Genomic DNA, 16,700 nt, shown 5'->3' with positions numbered 1-16,700 from the left:
TACCTGGTTAAATAAAGGTGAAATAAATAAAGTTTTAAAATACATTAATGGGCAGTGGACATGGGCATGTTTCCAGTCACCATGCTTTCTCTCTCTATACCTGGATATAGGTAGTTTGCAAGTCAGTCCACCATGTTGGCATCGCAGCACCCATTTTGATTCTAAATCTTAAACCAGATTTGTCAAAACACTTTCTAGGAGCTCTGGGCTCTCACATCACTCACATTGACTGCCATTGTGCTTGTCAGATGAAAAAGACCTTGAGAGAGTGAACGTTGTTTATAATAAGGAGAAACTTGGAGAAAATCGGACCTCTGAAATTAAAATGGGTGGCTCTCCTTTCAGTAAAATATATTTGACCTAAACCCACCCCTGAACGCTTTAAATAAAACAAGTGACCCTCCCCTACACCCAAGCTGATCATTTCTACATAAAATGGATAGCAGAGAACTTGCCAACAGTTTACCGTCACTTCTTGGACAGACCTGAAACTCTAAGGCAGTTTTGAAATGTCTTCGTCCTGTAAACGTTGCATGGCTACGCAGAAATTCTGATGGCGCACAGGGCTGCAGGTCACAAGGTTGTGGGTTCACAGACCACCGTGGACAACAGTACGGATTGAAAGATCTCCTTCATAGTAAAAGCGTTGCATGAATCTATCATTGTATTTCAGCTGAATATTTAAAAAAAATAAAAAAAATTATACCACTCAAATTACCGAAATGTACAGGCTAAGAATGGACGGAGAGAGAGATCTGTGTGTGCTTCTTATCGTATTTATCCATCGCCAAATCAGTGTGTCTTGTTTGCAACGAAACTGTCCCTGTTTGCAAATAATTATTAGGAATCTGAGCGTGGTCCTTTTAAATGTAGGTCTGCTGCCACCCCAGGGAGAGTAGCCCTACCGACACAGAAAAATGTAAGCTTTAACTGCTGGCTTCTTCTGTGGCTTAACTCAACACAAAAGCAGTCTGAGGTTTAATAAACATCTTATTTTGTACAGAAAGTGAATAGCTCAATCAATAGATAGTAATAGTAGATACTTCCTAAGCAAAGTCAAATATTTGTTGTCTCAGCTACAGAACGTTGTAGCTCAGCCTCTGAATGTCAAAGAAATTAAACTGATGTCCCATAATGCATCGGAGTCACGTCCATTATAGATCACTTTATGCAGTGCCTGCAGAAAGTATTCACACCCCTTGTCATTGTCCCTATTTTGTTTTTACAGCCTGAATTTAAAATGGATTACATTGACATTTTTTGTCACTAGCCTACACACAATTCCCCATAATGTCTTAAGTGAAAATATGTACATTTATTTTGTTGTGCAAATGATTAAAAATAAATGAAACTGAAATGGCTTGTCAGTAAGTATTCAATCACAAAGACTAGGGAGGTTTTCCAATGCCTGGCAAAGAAGGGCACATATACCTGTAGGATCTTAATTTGATCACCCTGTTGTTGCATCTATTTAGGACAGAACGTGTTTTGAGGATGCGAGAGTGTCTGTACTGCACTGTATTGTACAGTATTGTATTGTACAGTCTGCAGTGTATGTGTGTGTTGTAAATCCTTTGTTTCCTCTGAAGTAGAGCTACATTCGCTCTGGTCAGAGGCTTGGGATGTAATGGAGTGCTGGATGCTCACAGGTAGAGGATCAGCTGTACATCTCTCTCCTCCTACTTGTCTTTCACTCATCCTCTCTCCTCTCACTTTCTCCCGCCCTCTCTCACTGCTCCTACCCCCTGAAAGAGAATAGAGAGAGAGAGAGCAAGAGATTAGGTGATGATTGGGAGGGGGGGGGGGGGGGGGGGGGGCTGTGATGCGTGGCTGCTGCCATCTTCTTCGGGCCAGTGTCTCACTCACACACACACAGAGCTGATCCTCGCTCGGGCGACATTGCGTCTCTACCGTAGCCACACAACGCTAGCAGCTCCCGGCCTCTCCTCCTTGACCTCTGCACTTGGGACCTCCCTAACAGCAGCAGCACTACAGGGACGTCTCCCTCCTCAACCCCCCCTCCCCCCACCCCACCCCCGCCTCAGCCCCTCTTCACTCTAGCATGGAGAAAGGAGAAGGCTCGCTGTCGCGGCGGAGGGGTAAGTGTCTTGCGTTTCTCACCTGGAGGTTTGTTTTTAAACCACCTAGAGTCTTCTATCTCTCTACCCTGGGATTTCTTAGTAAGAGCCATGCTGCTACCTCGTTATCCTGCACAGTAAAGGCTTCTGAACTTATATATATATATATATATATATATATATAATTTAGCAGTCGCTTTTATCCAAAGCGACTTAGTCATGTGTGCATACGTTTAATGTATGGGTGATCCCGGGAATCGAACCCACAGACACACTACCCTGGCGTTTCAAGCTCAAACCACCTGCGCTACAAAGGACATTTCTAAAAACACAATTCCATTGTGACTTATTCCAAATGTTGTTTTAAAATGTAAAATGAATTAAATATTTTTGTGTCACTGATCTACACGCAATACCCCATAATGTCACAGTGGAAATATGTTTTTAGAAATGTTTACAAAATTAATTAAAAATGAAAAGCCGAAATGTCTCGAGTCAATTTGTATTCAACTCTTTTGTTACGGCAATCCTGAGTAAAAATGTCCTTAACAAGTCACATAAGTTGCATGGACTCACTATGTGTGCAATAATAGTGTTTAACATGATTTTGTAATGACTACCTCATCTCTGTATCCCACACATACAGTTAACTGTAAGGTCCCTCAAGTCGAGCAGTGAATTTCAAACACAGATTCAACCACAGAGCAGGGAGGTTTTCCAATGCCTCCCAAAGAAGGGCATACTGTATATTGGTAGATGGGTAAAAATAATATCAGACATTGAATATCCCCTTAAGCATGGTGCAGTTATTAATTACACATTGGTTGCTGTATCACCCAGTCACTATAAAGATACAGGTGTCCTTCCTAACTCAGTTGCTGGAGAGGAAGGAAACCACTCAGGGATTTTACCATGAGGGCAATGGTGACTTCAAAACAGTTACAGAGTTTAATGGCTGTGATAGGAGAAAACTGAGGAACGATCAACAACATTGTAGTTACTCCACAATACTGACATAAATGACAGAGTGAAAAATAAGGAAGCCTGTACAGAATACAAATATTCCAAAACGTGCATCCTGTTTGCAACAAGGCACTGAAGTAATACTGCAAAAATGTGGCAAAGAAATTACATTTTTGTCCCGAATAAAAAGTGTTATGTTTGGGGCCAATTCAAAACAACACATCACTGAGTACCACTCTTCATATTTCCAAGCATGGCAGTGGCTGCATCATGTTATGGGTGTGTTTGTCATCGGCAAGGATTAGGGAGTTATTTAGGATAAAAAATAAACGTAATTGAGCTATGCACAGGAAAAATCCAAGAGGAAGTCCTGGTTCAGTCGGCTTTCCAACAGACACTGAGAGACAAATTCACCTTTCAGCAGGACAATAACCTTAAACACAAGGCCAAATATACACTGGAGTTGCTTACCAAGACAACATTGAATGTTCCTGAATGGCCTAGTTACAGTTTTGACTGAAATCTATGGCAAGACTTAAAATGGCTGTCTAGTAATGATCAACAACCAACTTGACAGAGCTTGAAGAATTGTTTTAAATAATAATGTGCAGACATTGTACAATCCAGGTGTGCAAAGCTCTTAGACTTCCCCAGAAAGACTCACAGCTGTAATTAATGTCAAATGTGATTTTAACATGTATTGGCTCGGGGGGGGGGGTTGAATACTTATCTAATCAAGATATTAGTTTTTTTCATTCATCTTTATTTATGAAATAAAGATGTACTTTGACGTTAGTATTTTGTGTTGACGAAAAATGACAATTCATCCGACTTTGCAACGCAACATTTGGAAAAAAGGGAAGGGGTGTGAATATTTTCTGAAGGCACTTGTAAAAGGAAGTTGTGATATATCGGAAATGGTGTACTAAAATAATGATTATGGTTTATGTACATTTATCTATAGTAGAAGTGAAGGTGCTAGAAGGTTAGTGAGCGTTTTTATTTATTATAGTCTTCTTCCGTCTTTCTGGACTTGGGATGATTTTTGTTGTCTTTATTGGGCTTGGGATGATTTTTGTTGTCTTTATTGGGCTTGGGATGATTTTTGTTGTCTTTATTGGGCTTGGGATGATTTTTGTTGTCTTTATTGGGCTTGGGATGATTTTTGTTGTCTTTATTGGGCTTGAGTTGTAGTAAGACGAGCTAAAGGGATTGAAGGAAATACTTTCTGTCTCCCACTCTGTTTCTCTCGTACCGTGAGCCGGTCGGGCTGACTAACGTTGGGAGAGCTAGGCAGCTTAATGTGCACAGCTGCCACCGAGGGGAGCTTAGTGGATATAAATACTGTGTGTGGCCATTTATTACCATAGAGACTGAGATGCTTGGCTTCCCCATTAGTGCACAACTAGCTGATGTGCTGTCACACATACTTTAGGGTTGCAAAATTCCAGGAATTTTCAATAATTCCCTGGTTTTCCTGAAATCCTGGTTGGAGGATTCCCGGAATCAGGAGGGAAGGAGCAGGGAATCCGGAATCCTCCAACCAGGATTTCTGGAAAATGTCACATCCTCTCTGTCTCTCAGGCCATTGTCTTCTCATGCGTGCCTGCTAGAGGTCAGGTTCAGAACGAGCCTCGCTCACACACCTGCAGTCACTCATCAACACAGACAGGACATGCCTTCCTCTAGCGCGTTACTCTTCAATCACACTCATCTACAGATGGAGGATAAATTAATTTGACCCGTTTCTCACAACATGAAAATAATCCTGCAGGGAATATGAATCGTTTGTTTGGATCGTAATGAAAAACGCCTGTGCGAAAGAGTTGATTCTGCTTTGTTGGCATATACACTCAGTATACAAAACATGAAGAACTCTTTCCATGACATAGACTGACCAGGTGAAAGATATGATCTCTTGTTGATGTCACTTGTTAAATCCACTTCAATCAGTGTAGATGAAGGGGAGGAGACAGATTAAAGAAGGATTTTTAAGCCTTGAGACAATTGAAACATGGATTGTGTGTGTGTGCCATTCAGAGGGTGAATGGACGAGACAACACATTTAAGTGCTTTTTGAACAGGGTATGTAGGTGCCAGGAGCACCAATTTGTCAAGAACTGCAACGCTGCTGGGTTTTTCACGCTCAACAGTTTCCTGTATGGTCCTCCACCCAGAGGATATCCAGCCATCTTGACACAACTATGGGAAGCATTGGAGTCAACATGGGCCGGTGTCCCTGTGGAACGCTTTCGACACCTTGTAGAGTCCATGCCCCGACGAATTGAGGCTGATCTGAGGGCAACTTAATATTAGAAAGGTATTCCTAATGTTTGGTATACCCTGTGTATCTGGACAGTTTTCTCTTTAATCCTCCAATGAGGAGACTGCAGTGGCTTCCAGGAAGTTATGTTTTATGAATAGGCGTCTCCTGTTAGAGAGAATTTTGGTTTGATCTACAACCATTTACCGCAGCAATGATCTGGTGGATATATATTATGGTCTCTAGAAGAGTCATCTCTGTAGTGGTACTTCCTGTTGACTCCTCATTGGCTACTCAGAGCCTTCAACTCAACCACATTTTGGAGGGTTATTTTTTTTGCACAGCATTGCTTCAAACAAACACGCATTACTGCACATTTACTAAATTGAGCTTAATTATGGCCTCTTTTTTTGTTGTTGTGCTGTTTACAGTAGACTTTGGTGTTAGCATTCTTCAGAATGTATCATTGGTTAGGGTTTAGACATCCTTCAGCAATGGCACAACAGAAAGACTAGTGAGCAACGTGACAATGAGTCAACCCAAGAAACAGCCTGTTATTTCCAGAACCTGGTCCTTCGGGTCTGGCACTCGGGTCGTTGTTCCGAAAAATAATGTGTTCTTAGCAAACCTGGTTGAATAAAGGCAATGCTTCATATTGGGAGTCTGATGCCAACACAAGTTGTGGGGACTCTAGTTAAATGACCATGGCAGCCACTGCTATATCCCTGGATGTCATTAGCCAAGTACAACTTCTCTAGTTGGAACGACTGGGATTGTGTGTCTGTCTGTGTGCACCATTGAGAGCATCTTGACTGGCTACTTCACCACTTGGTATGGCAACTGCATGACATTTGACCGCAAGGCGTTACAAAGGGTACTTCCTTAATGCTTTTGAGCCAATCAGTTGTGTTGTGACAAGGAAGGGGTGGTATACAGAAGATAGCCCTATTTGGTGAAAGACCAAGTCCATATTTTGGCAAGAACAGGTCAAATAAGCAAATAGAAACAACAGTCCATCATTACTTTAAGATATGAAGGTCAGTCAATATGGAAAATTTCATCAACTTTGAAAATGTCTTCAAGTGCAGTTGCAAAAACCATCAAGCGTTATGATGAAACTGGCTCTCATGAGGACCACCACAGGAAAGGAAGACCCAGAGTTACCTCTGCTGCAGAGGATAAGTTCATTAGAGTTAACTGGCTCTCATGAGGACCACCACAGGAAAGGAAGACCCAGAGTTACCTCTGCTGCAGAGGTAAACTCATTAGTTTACCAGCCTCAGAAATTGCAGCCCAAATAAATGCTTCAGAGTTCAAGTAACAGACACATCTCAACATCAACTGTTCAGAGGAGACTGTGTGAATCAGGCCTTCATCGTCAAATTGCTGCAAAGAAACCACTACTAAAGGACACCAATAAGGAGGAGAGACTTGCTTGGGCCAAGAAACACGAGCAATGGACATTAGACCGGTGGAAATCTGTCCTTTGGTCTGAGTCCAATTTTTTTATTTTTGGTTCCAACGGGCATGTATTTTTTGAGACGCAGAGTATGTGAACAGATAATCGCCACGTGTGGTTCCCACCGTGAAGCATGGAGGAGGAGGTATGATGGTGTGGGGGTGCTTTGCTGGTGACACTGATTTTATTTTGAATTCAAGGCACACTTAACCAGCATGGCTACCACATCATTCTGCAGTGATAAGCCGTGCCATCAGGTTTGTGCTTAGTGGGACTATCATTTGTTTTTCAACAGGACAATGACCCAACACACCTCCCAGGTTGTGTAAGGACTATTTGACCAAGAAGGAGAGTGATGGAGTGCTGCATCAGATGACTTGGCCTCCACAATCACCCGACCTTAACCCAATTGAGATTGTTTGGGATGAGTTGGGCCGCAGAGTGAAGGAAAAGCAGCCAACAAGGGTTCAGCATATGTGGGAACTCCTTCAAGAATGCTGGAAAAGCATTCCAGGTGAAGCTGGTTGAGAGAATGCCAAGAGTGTGTTCATAGTGTGTTCATCGTTTTGATGTCTTCACTATTATTCTACAATGTAGAACATAGTAAAAATAAAGAATCACCCTGGAATGAGTAGGTGTGTCCAAACTTATGACTGGTAGTTACCTCGTACCCCTGCACATGGACTCGGTACTGGTATGTGTATGTACCCAAGTTATCGTTACTCATTGTGTATTTATTCCATGTGTTTTGTCATTTTTATATTATTTCTCATTATTGTTCTCTCTGTATTGATGGGAAGGGCCCTTAAGTTAGCATTTCACTCTTTACACCTGTTGTTTACAAAGCATGTGACAAATAACATATTATTTTAATTAAATTAAACCGCGTCAATTCACCTTTGACTTTAAAGCACTGTTGCCTTACTGGGGAATACGTTCCTTTGTTGCTGCCTAATGATTTGGGTGAAGCTGGGTTGGTTTATTTTGTGGACAGTGGTTTGCTGTTGCCTGATACTGATGGTTATCCCATGGTTTTTGAGGGGCTGTTTAGAATGGAAATTTAGGTAAGGGAGCATTGGTTGTATGCCTGCATCCACAGCATCCATAAGATGTCTGCTTCACTAATGAGAGTTTTGACTGGGATAGGCCTAACTGTTGGGTCTTTCTCAGTACACACACACACACACACACACACACACACACACAGACACAGAGCTCTATGTCAGAATCTTACATTACTATGAGGAAGATACTCTACCATTTAACAGCCCACGGCTTGTTTAGTACATGGCGATTCTCTGTGGTTGTTTTGACCTTTATACTATGACGTAGAGAAGCATCAATGAAACTATACAGTCGGAGACCAAGAGAACACACTGAAAATGGCACCGCGTGGTTCCCGTATCTTCTATCAGAGCTGACCTGGGTCAGTGTGAATGTTTGTTGTGTACAGATTTAGGGAAGAATGACAAGAATTTGGGTATTCTTCTTGAGCAGCCGGCTGAGGCAAAACAAGATGGGTTTAGGCAAAACGAGATGGGTTTAGGCAAAACGAGATGGGTTTAGGCAAAACGAGATGGGTTTAGGCAAAACGAGATGGGTTTAGGCAAAACGAGATGGGTTTAGGCAAAACGAGATGGGTTTAGGCAAAACGAGATGGGTTTAGGCAAAACGAGATGGGTTTAGGCAAAACGAGATGGGTTTAGGCAAAACGAGATGGGTTTAGGCAAAACGAGATGGGTTTAGGCAAAACGAGATGGGTTTAGGCAAAACGAGATGGGTTTAGGCAAAACGAGATGGGTTTAGGCAAAACAAGATGGGGTTTAGCGACACGCAACGTTGCTGCAGAGAATAACGACTGTCAGCCCAATCAGCAGCGGACTCTTTCCCGACTCGCACCCTTTCAGAACGGTGTGTGTTTTTCTCTCTCGTGCTCTCTCTGGCCTTCTCACCCACTCTGATGCTCACCCACCCTCTGTCTCTCTCCAGCTAGTTATCTAATTTGAAGAGGTCCATTGTCTGGCCTGGAGTAGCTGCCTACCTTGAAAAGGCACCTATGACGGCAGCAATGACGCGCCCACATGTCTGTAAAGTAGGTCACCATCTTGGCCGTGGTCGGCTAGCCAATATGAAACTGGACCATGTCTCCAGAGACTTTTCCCGTAGTGCTCCCTTGACGCCCCCCCCCCCCCCCCCACCCCCTTTCTTTCACATGTACACACACTCGGGCATGTTGCAATACACACACATTCGTTCACTCACAAATACACGCGCATACACACCCACACACTTTTTATTTACTGTCAAGGCTAGACACACTAACCTCCTCCCCCTTTTTACTCCCTCTAACATTGACCCCGTCCCTCCTATACTTCTGATAAGATGCTCCAGACAGTCTGTCTGGAGTTCTAGCTGACTATCAGACCCATAGAGAGTACCATGCTAACGAATGTTCAATCTCATTGTCATCTTGAGCGATGCTCCCGTGGCCTTTTCAGCTCCTTGCATAACAACATGTCTCTGGTTAGCACATGGATCCATCCTGTGAGTGACAGAGATCAGTGTGAGGAGGTGTTGATGCTCATTTGGTGGACTTTGGATCTCTTCACCTGCTGTGTTGTCGGATGATAGGGCATGATCCAGGGATTCTGCAGCTTCATTGGCATAGATCGCAGCTACAGTACATTTATGGCTCTGGGAAACCTGAGAATTGGATTGTTGACCTGAAACATTGGCTTGAATAATAAATATGCAATTGTCTCTCAGCAATAGGTCAATGCAATTTCGTACTTTCACTTTCCATAGGTCGTAGGATTACCTGCTATTGGTGCCATAAATAGTGTCTCCAGTTGAAAAGGAATCCAGACCAATGAATTCTGTTGGATCATCCTTACACTGTGTTCCATTTACACACATGGTAATGCTGCAATTACTTCAGCGCCGCACTAAGACTAGGCCCAGCACACAGGAATTAAACCTTGGTTCAAAGGGGATTTGATGACGTTGGGATTTAGCGTCATTAAAGCCAACGATTACCTGTAGCGTGTACTGTTTCAGACTGTTTCAGACGTGGAGTTGCTACCCCCTCGCCCCGCCACATATTTACTCACATTCCCTATATTTATGTTATCCCTTCCCCCACACACACTATCAATTCATTCACCATAAGCTCTCTGCTCTGCGTGTAACACAAGGACGTTCTGACTCTCTCTACGGTTACCACGGTTACGGTTACCACAGGGCTTCGGCTACAAGCCTTTTATTCCCAGCAGCAGGATCAAGCAGCAAAAGTTACACAGCGGTCAAATGTCGCATTCCACCAGAATCCATATGAATGAATGGATTTGGCTGACTCATATAATCACTTCAATGGGTGGGGATAGGAGACACTCTGGTTACCGGGTGTGTTGAAACAGGAGAGAGACTGGTTACCGGGTGTGTTGAAACAGGAGACGCTCTGGTTACCGGGTGTGTTGAAACAGGAGAGAGACTGGTTACCGGGTGTGTTGAAACAGGAGACGCTCTGGTTACCGGGTGTGTTGAAACAGGAGAGAGACTGGTTACCGGGTGTGTTGAAACAGGAGACGCTCTGGTTACCGGGTGTGTTGAAACAGGAGATGCTCTGGTTACCGGGTGTGTTGGAAACAGGAGACACTCTGGTTACCGGGTGTGTTGAAACAGGAGAGACGCTCTGGTTACCGGGTGTGTTGAAACAGGAGAGACGCTCTGGTTACCGGGTGTGTTGAAACAGGAGAGACGCTCTGGTTACCGGGTGTGTTGAAACAGGAGACGCTCTGGTTACCGGGTGTGTTGAAACAGGAGACGCTCTGGTTACCGGGTGTGTTGAAACAGGAGACGCTCTGGTTACCGGGTGTGTTGAAACAGGAGACGCTCTGGTTACCGGGTGTGTTGAAACAGGAGACGCTTTGGTTACCGGGTGTGTTGAAACAGGAGACGCTCTGGTTACCGGGTGTGTTGAAAATAGGAGACGCTCTGGTTACTGGGTGTGTTGAAAATAGGAGAGACTCTGGTTACCGGGTGTGTTGAAACAGGAGACTCTGGTTACCGGGTGTGTTGAAACAGGAGACGCTCTGGTTACCGGGTGTGTTGAAACAGGAGACTCTGGCTACCGGGTGTGTTGAAACAGGAGACACTCTCACATTGTATCTCGGTAGTGCTATACGTAGACCATTGGTATCTTAATTAACCCCATATGTTAGAGGCTGTCCACTTCTCCGCTTACTCAAAACATTTGTTTTGCAGAATGCCGAGGAAGTGCCGACTCGGCTCACAGTTTGGTGCTAGAATGTTGTGGTCAGACACATGACGACGCCACCTTCCAGTGTGCTGATATGAGCCCTCACAAGAGGAAAGGTTCCACTATTAGTCTCTGGAAACGGCATTATCATTAGTGTAAGGTAGCATTTTCAGGACTTCCTCCTTTTTAGATTCAAGATATGGGATGAATTATGCCTGCATATTTAAGATATTTAATTTTTGCTGGGCGAACAATGTAGAGCATTGTATTGCAAAAATATTAAGTGACCTAAAGCATCTTATTGACCATTTCTGAGGAAACGTTATTTAGCATTAATCAATCAAATGTGCAGTGGCAAGAAAAAGTATGTGAACCCTTTTGAATTACCTGGATTTCTGCATAAATTAGTCTTAACATTTTATCTGATCTTCATCTAAGTCACAACAATAGACAAACACAGTCTGCTTAAACTAATAACACACCAACAATCAAGTTTTCATGTCTTTATTGAACACACCATGTAAATATTCACAGTGCAGGGTGGGAAAAGTTAGTGAACCTTTGGATTTAATACTCAACCAAACATTTTCTGTAGTTGCGGATCAGACCTGCGCAACGGTCATGAAGAATTTTGGACCATTCCTCTTTACAAAACTGTTTCAGTTCATATTCTTGGGATGTCTGGTGTTAACCGCTCTCTTGAGGTCATGCCACAGCACCTCAATTGTTTTGAGGTCAGGACTGACTGGGTCACTCCAGAAGATGTATTTTCTTCCCTAGAAACCATTTTGCTGTTTTTAACTTCTGTGTTTTGGTCGTTGTCCTCTTGCGTCACCCAACATCTGTTAACCTTCAATTGGTGGACAGGCCTTACATTCTCCTGCAAAATTTCTTGATAAAATTGGCAATTCATTTTTCCGTTGATGATAGCAAGCTGTCCAGGCCCTGAGGCAGAAAAGCAGCTCCAAAACCATGACTCCCCCGTCACAATACTTTACAGTTGGGATGAGGTTTTGATGTTGGTGTGCTGTGCCTTTTTTTCTCCACACTTAGTGTTGTGTGTTCCTTCCAAACAACTCAACTTTAGTTTAATCTGTCCTAGAGTATTTTTCCAGTAGCGCTGTGGAACATCCAGATGCTTTTTTTGCAAACTTCAGACGTGCATCAATGCTTTTTTTTGGACAGCAGTGGCTTCTTCCGTGGTGTCCCATGAATATTCTTGTTTAGTGTTTTACGTATCGTAGACTCGTCAACAGAGATGTTGGCACCCGTGCTGAACTTTCACCATTTATAGACAATTTGTCTTACTGTGGACTGATGATCATCAATGCTTTTAGAGATAATTTGGTAACCCTTTCCAGCTTTATGCAAGTCAGCAATTCTTAATCTTGGGTCTTCTGAGATCTCTTTTGTTCGAGGCATGGTTCACATCAGGCAATGCTTCTTGTGAATAGCAAACTCAAATTTCGTGAGGTTTTTCTTTTATGTGCCAGGGCAGCTCTAACCAACATCTCCAATCTCGTCTCAATGATTGTACTCCAGGGTAGCTGACTCCTGACTCCAATCATTAGCCTAGGGGGGGGTTCACATACTTTTTCCAACCTACACTGTGAATGGTTAAATGATGTATTCAATATAGACAAAATAAATACAATAATTTGTGTGTTATTAGTTTGAGCAGACTGTGTTTGCCTGCTGTTGTGATTAAGATGAATATCACATCTAATTTTATGACCAATTTTTGCAGAAATTCAGATTCACATACTTTTTCTTTCCACTTTATTAAAGCCCTTTTTACACTAGCCGATATCACAAAGGCAGATGTAGAAGCACAGTGGCCAGGAAAAACGCCTTAGAAAGGCAGGAACCTATCAAGAAACCTAGAGAGGAACCAGGCTCTGAGGGGTTGCCAATCCTCTTCTGGCTGTGCCGGGTGGAGATTATAACAGAACATGGCCAAGATGTTCAAACGTTCATAGATGACCAGCAGGGTCATATAATAATAATCACAGTAGTTGTCGAGGGTGCAACAGGTCAGCACCTCAGGAGTAAATGTCAGTTGGCATTTCATAGCTGAGCATTCAGAGTTACAGACAGCAGGCGCGCAAGAGTCAAAAACAGCAGGTCTGGGACAGGTAGTACGTCCGGTGAACAGGTCAAGGTTCCATAGCTGCAGGCAGAACAGTTGAAACTGGAGCAGCAGCACGACCAGGTGCACTGGGGACAGCAAGATGTCATCAGGCCAGGTCGTACTGAGGCATGGTCCTAGGGCTCAGGTTCCCCGGGAGGGAGAGAATTATAAGGACCATACTTAAATTCACACAGGACACTGGATAAGACAGGAGAAATACTCCAGATATAACAGACTGACCCTAGCCCCCTGACACAAACTATTGCAGCATAAACACTGGAGGAGAATCATAAGCTTGAGTCATTTGCTACAGTTGCCTCTCATTTTCTTTGATTGTTATAAAAAAGTTGGCTTTAAAGCCGGGTTGCCGTTTTTAACACAGACCAAACAAACTAAATTCCCCTTGTTTTGTTTAGTCTTCATTCTCTGTCTTGGTCTGTAGTTTCCTCTCTGTTGATACAATCGGCTAGCCAGACTGACGCTAACACTAATGAGAGACTACAGTAGCTCAGTAGGAATAATCTCCACTTTCCAGCACTTACTGCCCTCTGTAGCAGTGGCAGTTACAGTATTTGATTGACATTCTCTTTTTCTTCTGAGTTTTAAGCATTAGTCGAGGCTAGTCTATTTATAGCCTGCGACCCAATGTAAATCAATGGAAATTACATTCGAGATGTTTTTGAACCATATCAAACCGTGAGGGGGATGTGTGTTTTACTCCGTTGCAAGTTTTAATAGCTGGATCAATGAACAATTCCCACCAGAGTATAGACATCCCATCACCGTGATGGTCCTTCATGTCCCAGTAGAGAACGACTCAGGGGAGGACCTGAAACTCATTGAAGGGACAGTTGGAGTAGTTGAGTTGTCTTCTAAACAAACTGGTTGGTTTTAGCTTTTGCCATATTTTCTTCTGATTTAAGGTTCACCTCTGGTTAACGGCCAGTTTAATCTTTTTAATTTAATTTTTAATTTGACCTTTAATTTAACTAGGCAAGTCAGTTAAGAACAAATTCTTATTTTCAATGACGGCCTAGGAACAGTGGGTTATAACTGCCTTGTTCAGGGGCAGAACAACAGATTTTTTTTTTAACCTTGTCAGCTCGGGGGATTCGATCTTGCAACCTTTAATCTACTCTGTCATGCATTTTCTTCCATCAGCCGAACAGTCACTTCAATGACCGCAATGGAGGTTTGTTTTCTCATCAACTGTCTCTTTTGCTTCCACAGGCGATGGCATGCCAAAGGAAAGCAGTCCCTTCATTAACAACACAGACCATGACAAAGGGAATCTATATGACGGGAAGAACATGGCCCTCTTCGAGGTAACTGTCAACGTCCAATAATGACCTTTGACATAGGCGTTTGACCTGGGATTCAATGTTAAAAGTGAAGAAAGGGGCTTTCCCTCTTTTATACTCATCCAGCTTTCTACTGTCTAATGCCATTTGGCTGCCCTCTGACCTCTCTGTGCTAGCGATCCCTTATACTGGGAAATCAATTTCTACTGTGTAATGCCATTTGTCTGCCCTCTGACCTCTGTGCTAGTGATCCCTTATACTGGGAAATCCATTTCTACTCCTCTACTATAATTAACTTCAGCAAAACTATTCCAATCTACTTTGATTTGTGTACAATTTTGAAATTCCTCTTGATGGTTTCACCCACCACTCCGGTTATCGGGTTATTTGTCTGACCTTTTATGTAGAGAGCATGCATGCCAAGATGTGTTATGATACTTTTTGTGTTCTGTTTTTTTTTTTTTTTTTTTTTTTCACAGGAAGAGATGGACAGCAACCCCATGGTGTCCTCGCTGCTCAACAAGTTGGCCAACTACACCAACCTCACTCAGGGGGTCAAAGAGCACGAGGAGGCAGACGATGAGGAGGGGCCAGCCAGGAGTAAGAAACCAGTCAAGGTGAGCCTGTTGTCTCCACAGTGTGGAGAACAATAACGTTTTTCAATTCCAGATACACTTTTAGTGACACAAGCCACTTCTAAGCACAACAGACTCCTACTGTCTGATATTGGTGATAATGACAAGGCGAATGTAATCCTCTCAACGTGTGGGTGTTCTCAAGTATGGAGGAAACGGCTTTGCTTAGACTGTCGGTATTTAGGACATATCATTGTTTCCAGGTTTTAAAATGTCTTCACTTGGTTAGTGTATCCCGTCATACATATTTACTGTTGATTAATGGTGCCTTTTTAAAAAAAGTTCTGAATAAATAATTCCAGAACAGGGTCTTTGACCAGAGAAAACATTCAGTGTGTAGCACAGAGGACATGTAAACATGCTCACTTTGTTTGTCTAAATGAGCTAAAGTGTGATTGATCACTGTTGGCTTTATATTTTTTATGCTTCAAACAAGCCACCACCACGCCCTCCCCTAAAGCCACCACCACGCCCTCCCCTAAAGCTACCACCACGCCCTCCCCTAAAGCCACCACCACCACGCCCTCCCCTAAAGCCACCACCACCACGCCCTCCCCTAAATCCACAACGACGCCCTCTCCTAAATCCACCACCACGCCCTCCCCTAAAGCTACCACCACGCCCACCCCTAAAGCCACCACCACGCCCTCCCCTAAAGCTACCACCACGCCCTCCCCTAAAGCCACCACCACCACGCCCTCCCCTAAAGCCACCACCACCACGCCCTCCCCTAAAGCCACCACCACCACGCCCTCCCCTAAAGCCACCACCACCACGCCCTCCCCTAAAGCCACCACCACCACGCCCTCCCCTAAAGCCACCACCACCACGCCCTCCCCTAAAGCCACCACCACGCCCTCCCCTAAAGCCACCACCACGCCCTCCCCTAAAGCCACCACCACCACGCCCTCCCCTAAAGCCACCACCACGCCCTCCTCGAAAGCCTCCACCACGCCCTCCCCTAAAGCCACCACCACCTCCCCTAAAGACACCACCACCACGCCCTCCCCTAAAGCCGCCACGGCCACGCCCTCCCCTAAGGCTAGCACCACACCCTCCCCTAAAAGCCACCACCACACCCTCCCCTAAAGCCACCACCACGCCTCCCCTAAAGCCACCACCACCACCACCTCCCCTAAAGCCACCACCACCACGCCCTCCCCTAAAGCCACCACCACCGCCCTCCCCTAAAGCCGCCACCACGCCCTCCCCTAAAGCCGCCACCACCGCCCTCCCCTAAAGCCACCACCACCACGCCCTCCCCTAAAGCCACCACCACCACGCCCTCCCCTAAAGCCACCACCACTTCCCCTAAAGACACCACGCCCTCCCCTAAAGCCACCACCACCTCCCCTAAAGACGCCACCACGCCCTCCCCTAAAGCCACCACCACCACGCTCTCCCCTAAAGCCACCACCACCTCCCCTAAAGCCACCACCACCACGCCCTCCCCTAAAGCCACCACCACCACGCCCTCCCCTAAAGCCGCCACCACCTCCCCTAAAGACGCCACGCCCTCCCCTAAAGCCACCACCACCTCCCCTAAAGACACCACCACGCCCTCCCCTAAAGCCACCACCACCACGCTCTCCCCTAAAGCCACCACCACCTC

At 44.5% G+C, this 16,700-nt stretch overlaps 1 protein-coding gene across 9 annotated transcripts in view; it reads left to right on the top strand.

Annotated features, from left to right (window-relative positions):
- Positions 1–16,700, top strand: part of LOC110535210 (solute carrier family 12 member 7) — a 128,051-nt gene that overhangs the window by 47,257 nt on the left and 64,094 nt on the right. For 8 of the 9 annotated variants that reach the window (XM_090189277.1, XM_090189274.1, XM_090189272.1 and 5 more), the window contains exons 2-3: positions 14,383–14,477; positions 14,933–15,070. In XM_090189277.1, coding sequence (XP_090045403.1) covers positions 14,383–14,477; positions 14,933–15,070 — 233 coding nt within the window. Of the gene's footprint in view, positions 1–1,814; positions 2,100–14,382; positions 14,478–14,932; positions 15,071–16,700 lie in introns of those variants that run through there. The other variant, XM_090189275.1, reaches the window with a different exon arrangement.

This window comes from Oncorhynchus mykiss, chromosome 11 (assembly GCF_057628025.1).
Source record: "Oncorhynchus mykiss isolate SJ-2025 chromosome 11, ASM5762802v1, whole genome shotgun sequence".
Taxonomy (NCBI): Eukaryota; Metazoa; Chordata; class Actinopteri; order Salmoniformes; family Salmonidae; genus Oncorhynchus; species Oncorhynchus mykiss.
The sequence above is the reverse complement of the archived record's forward strand: the minus strand, read 5'-3'. Positions and strand labels throughout refer to the sequence as shown.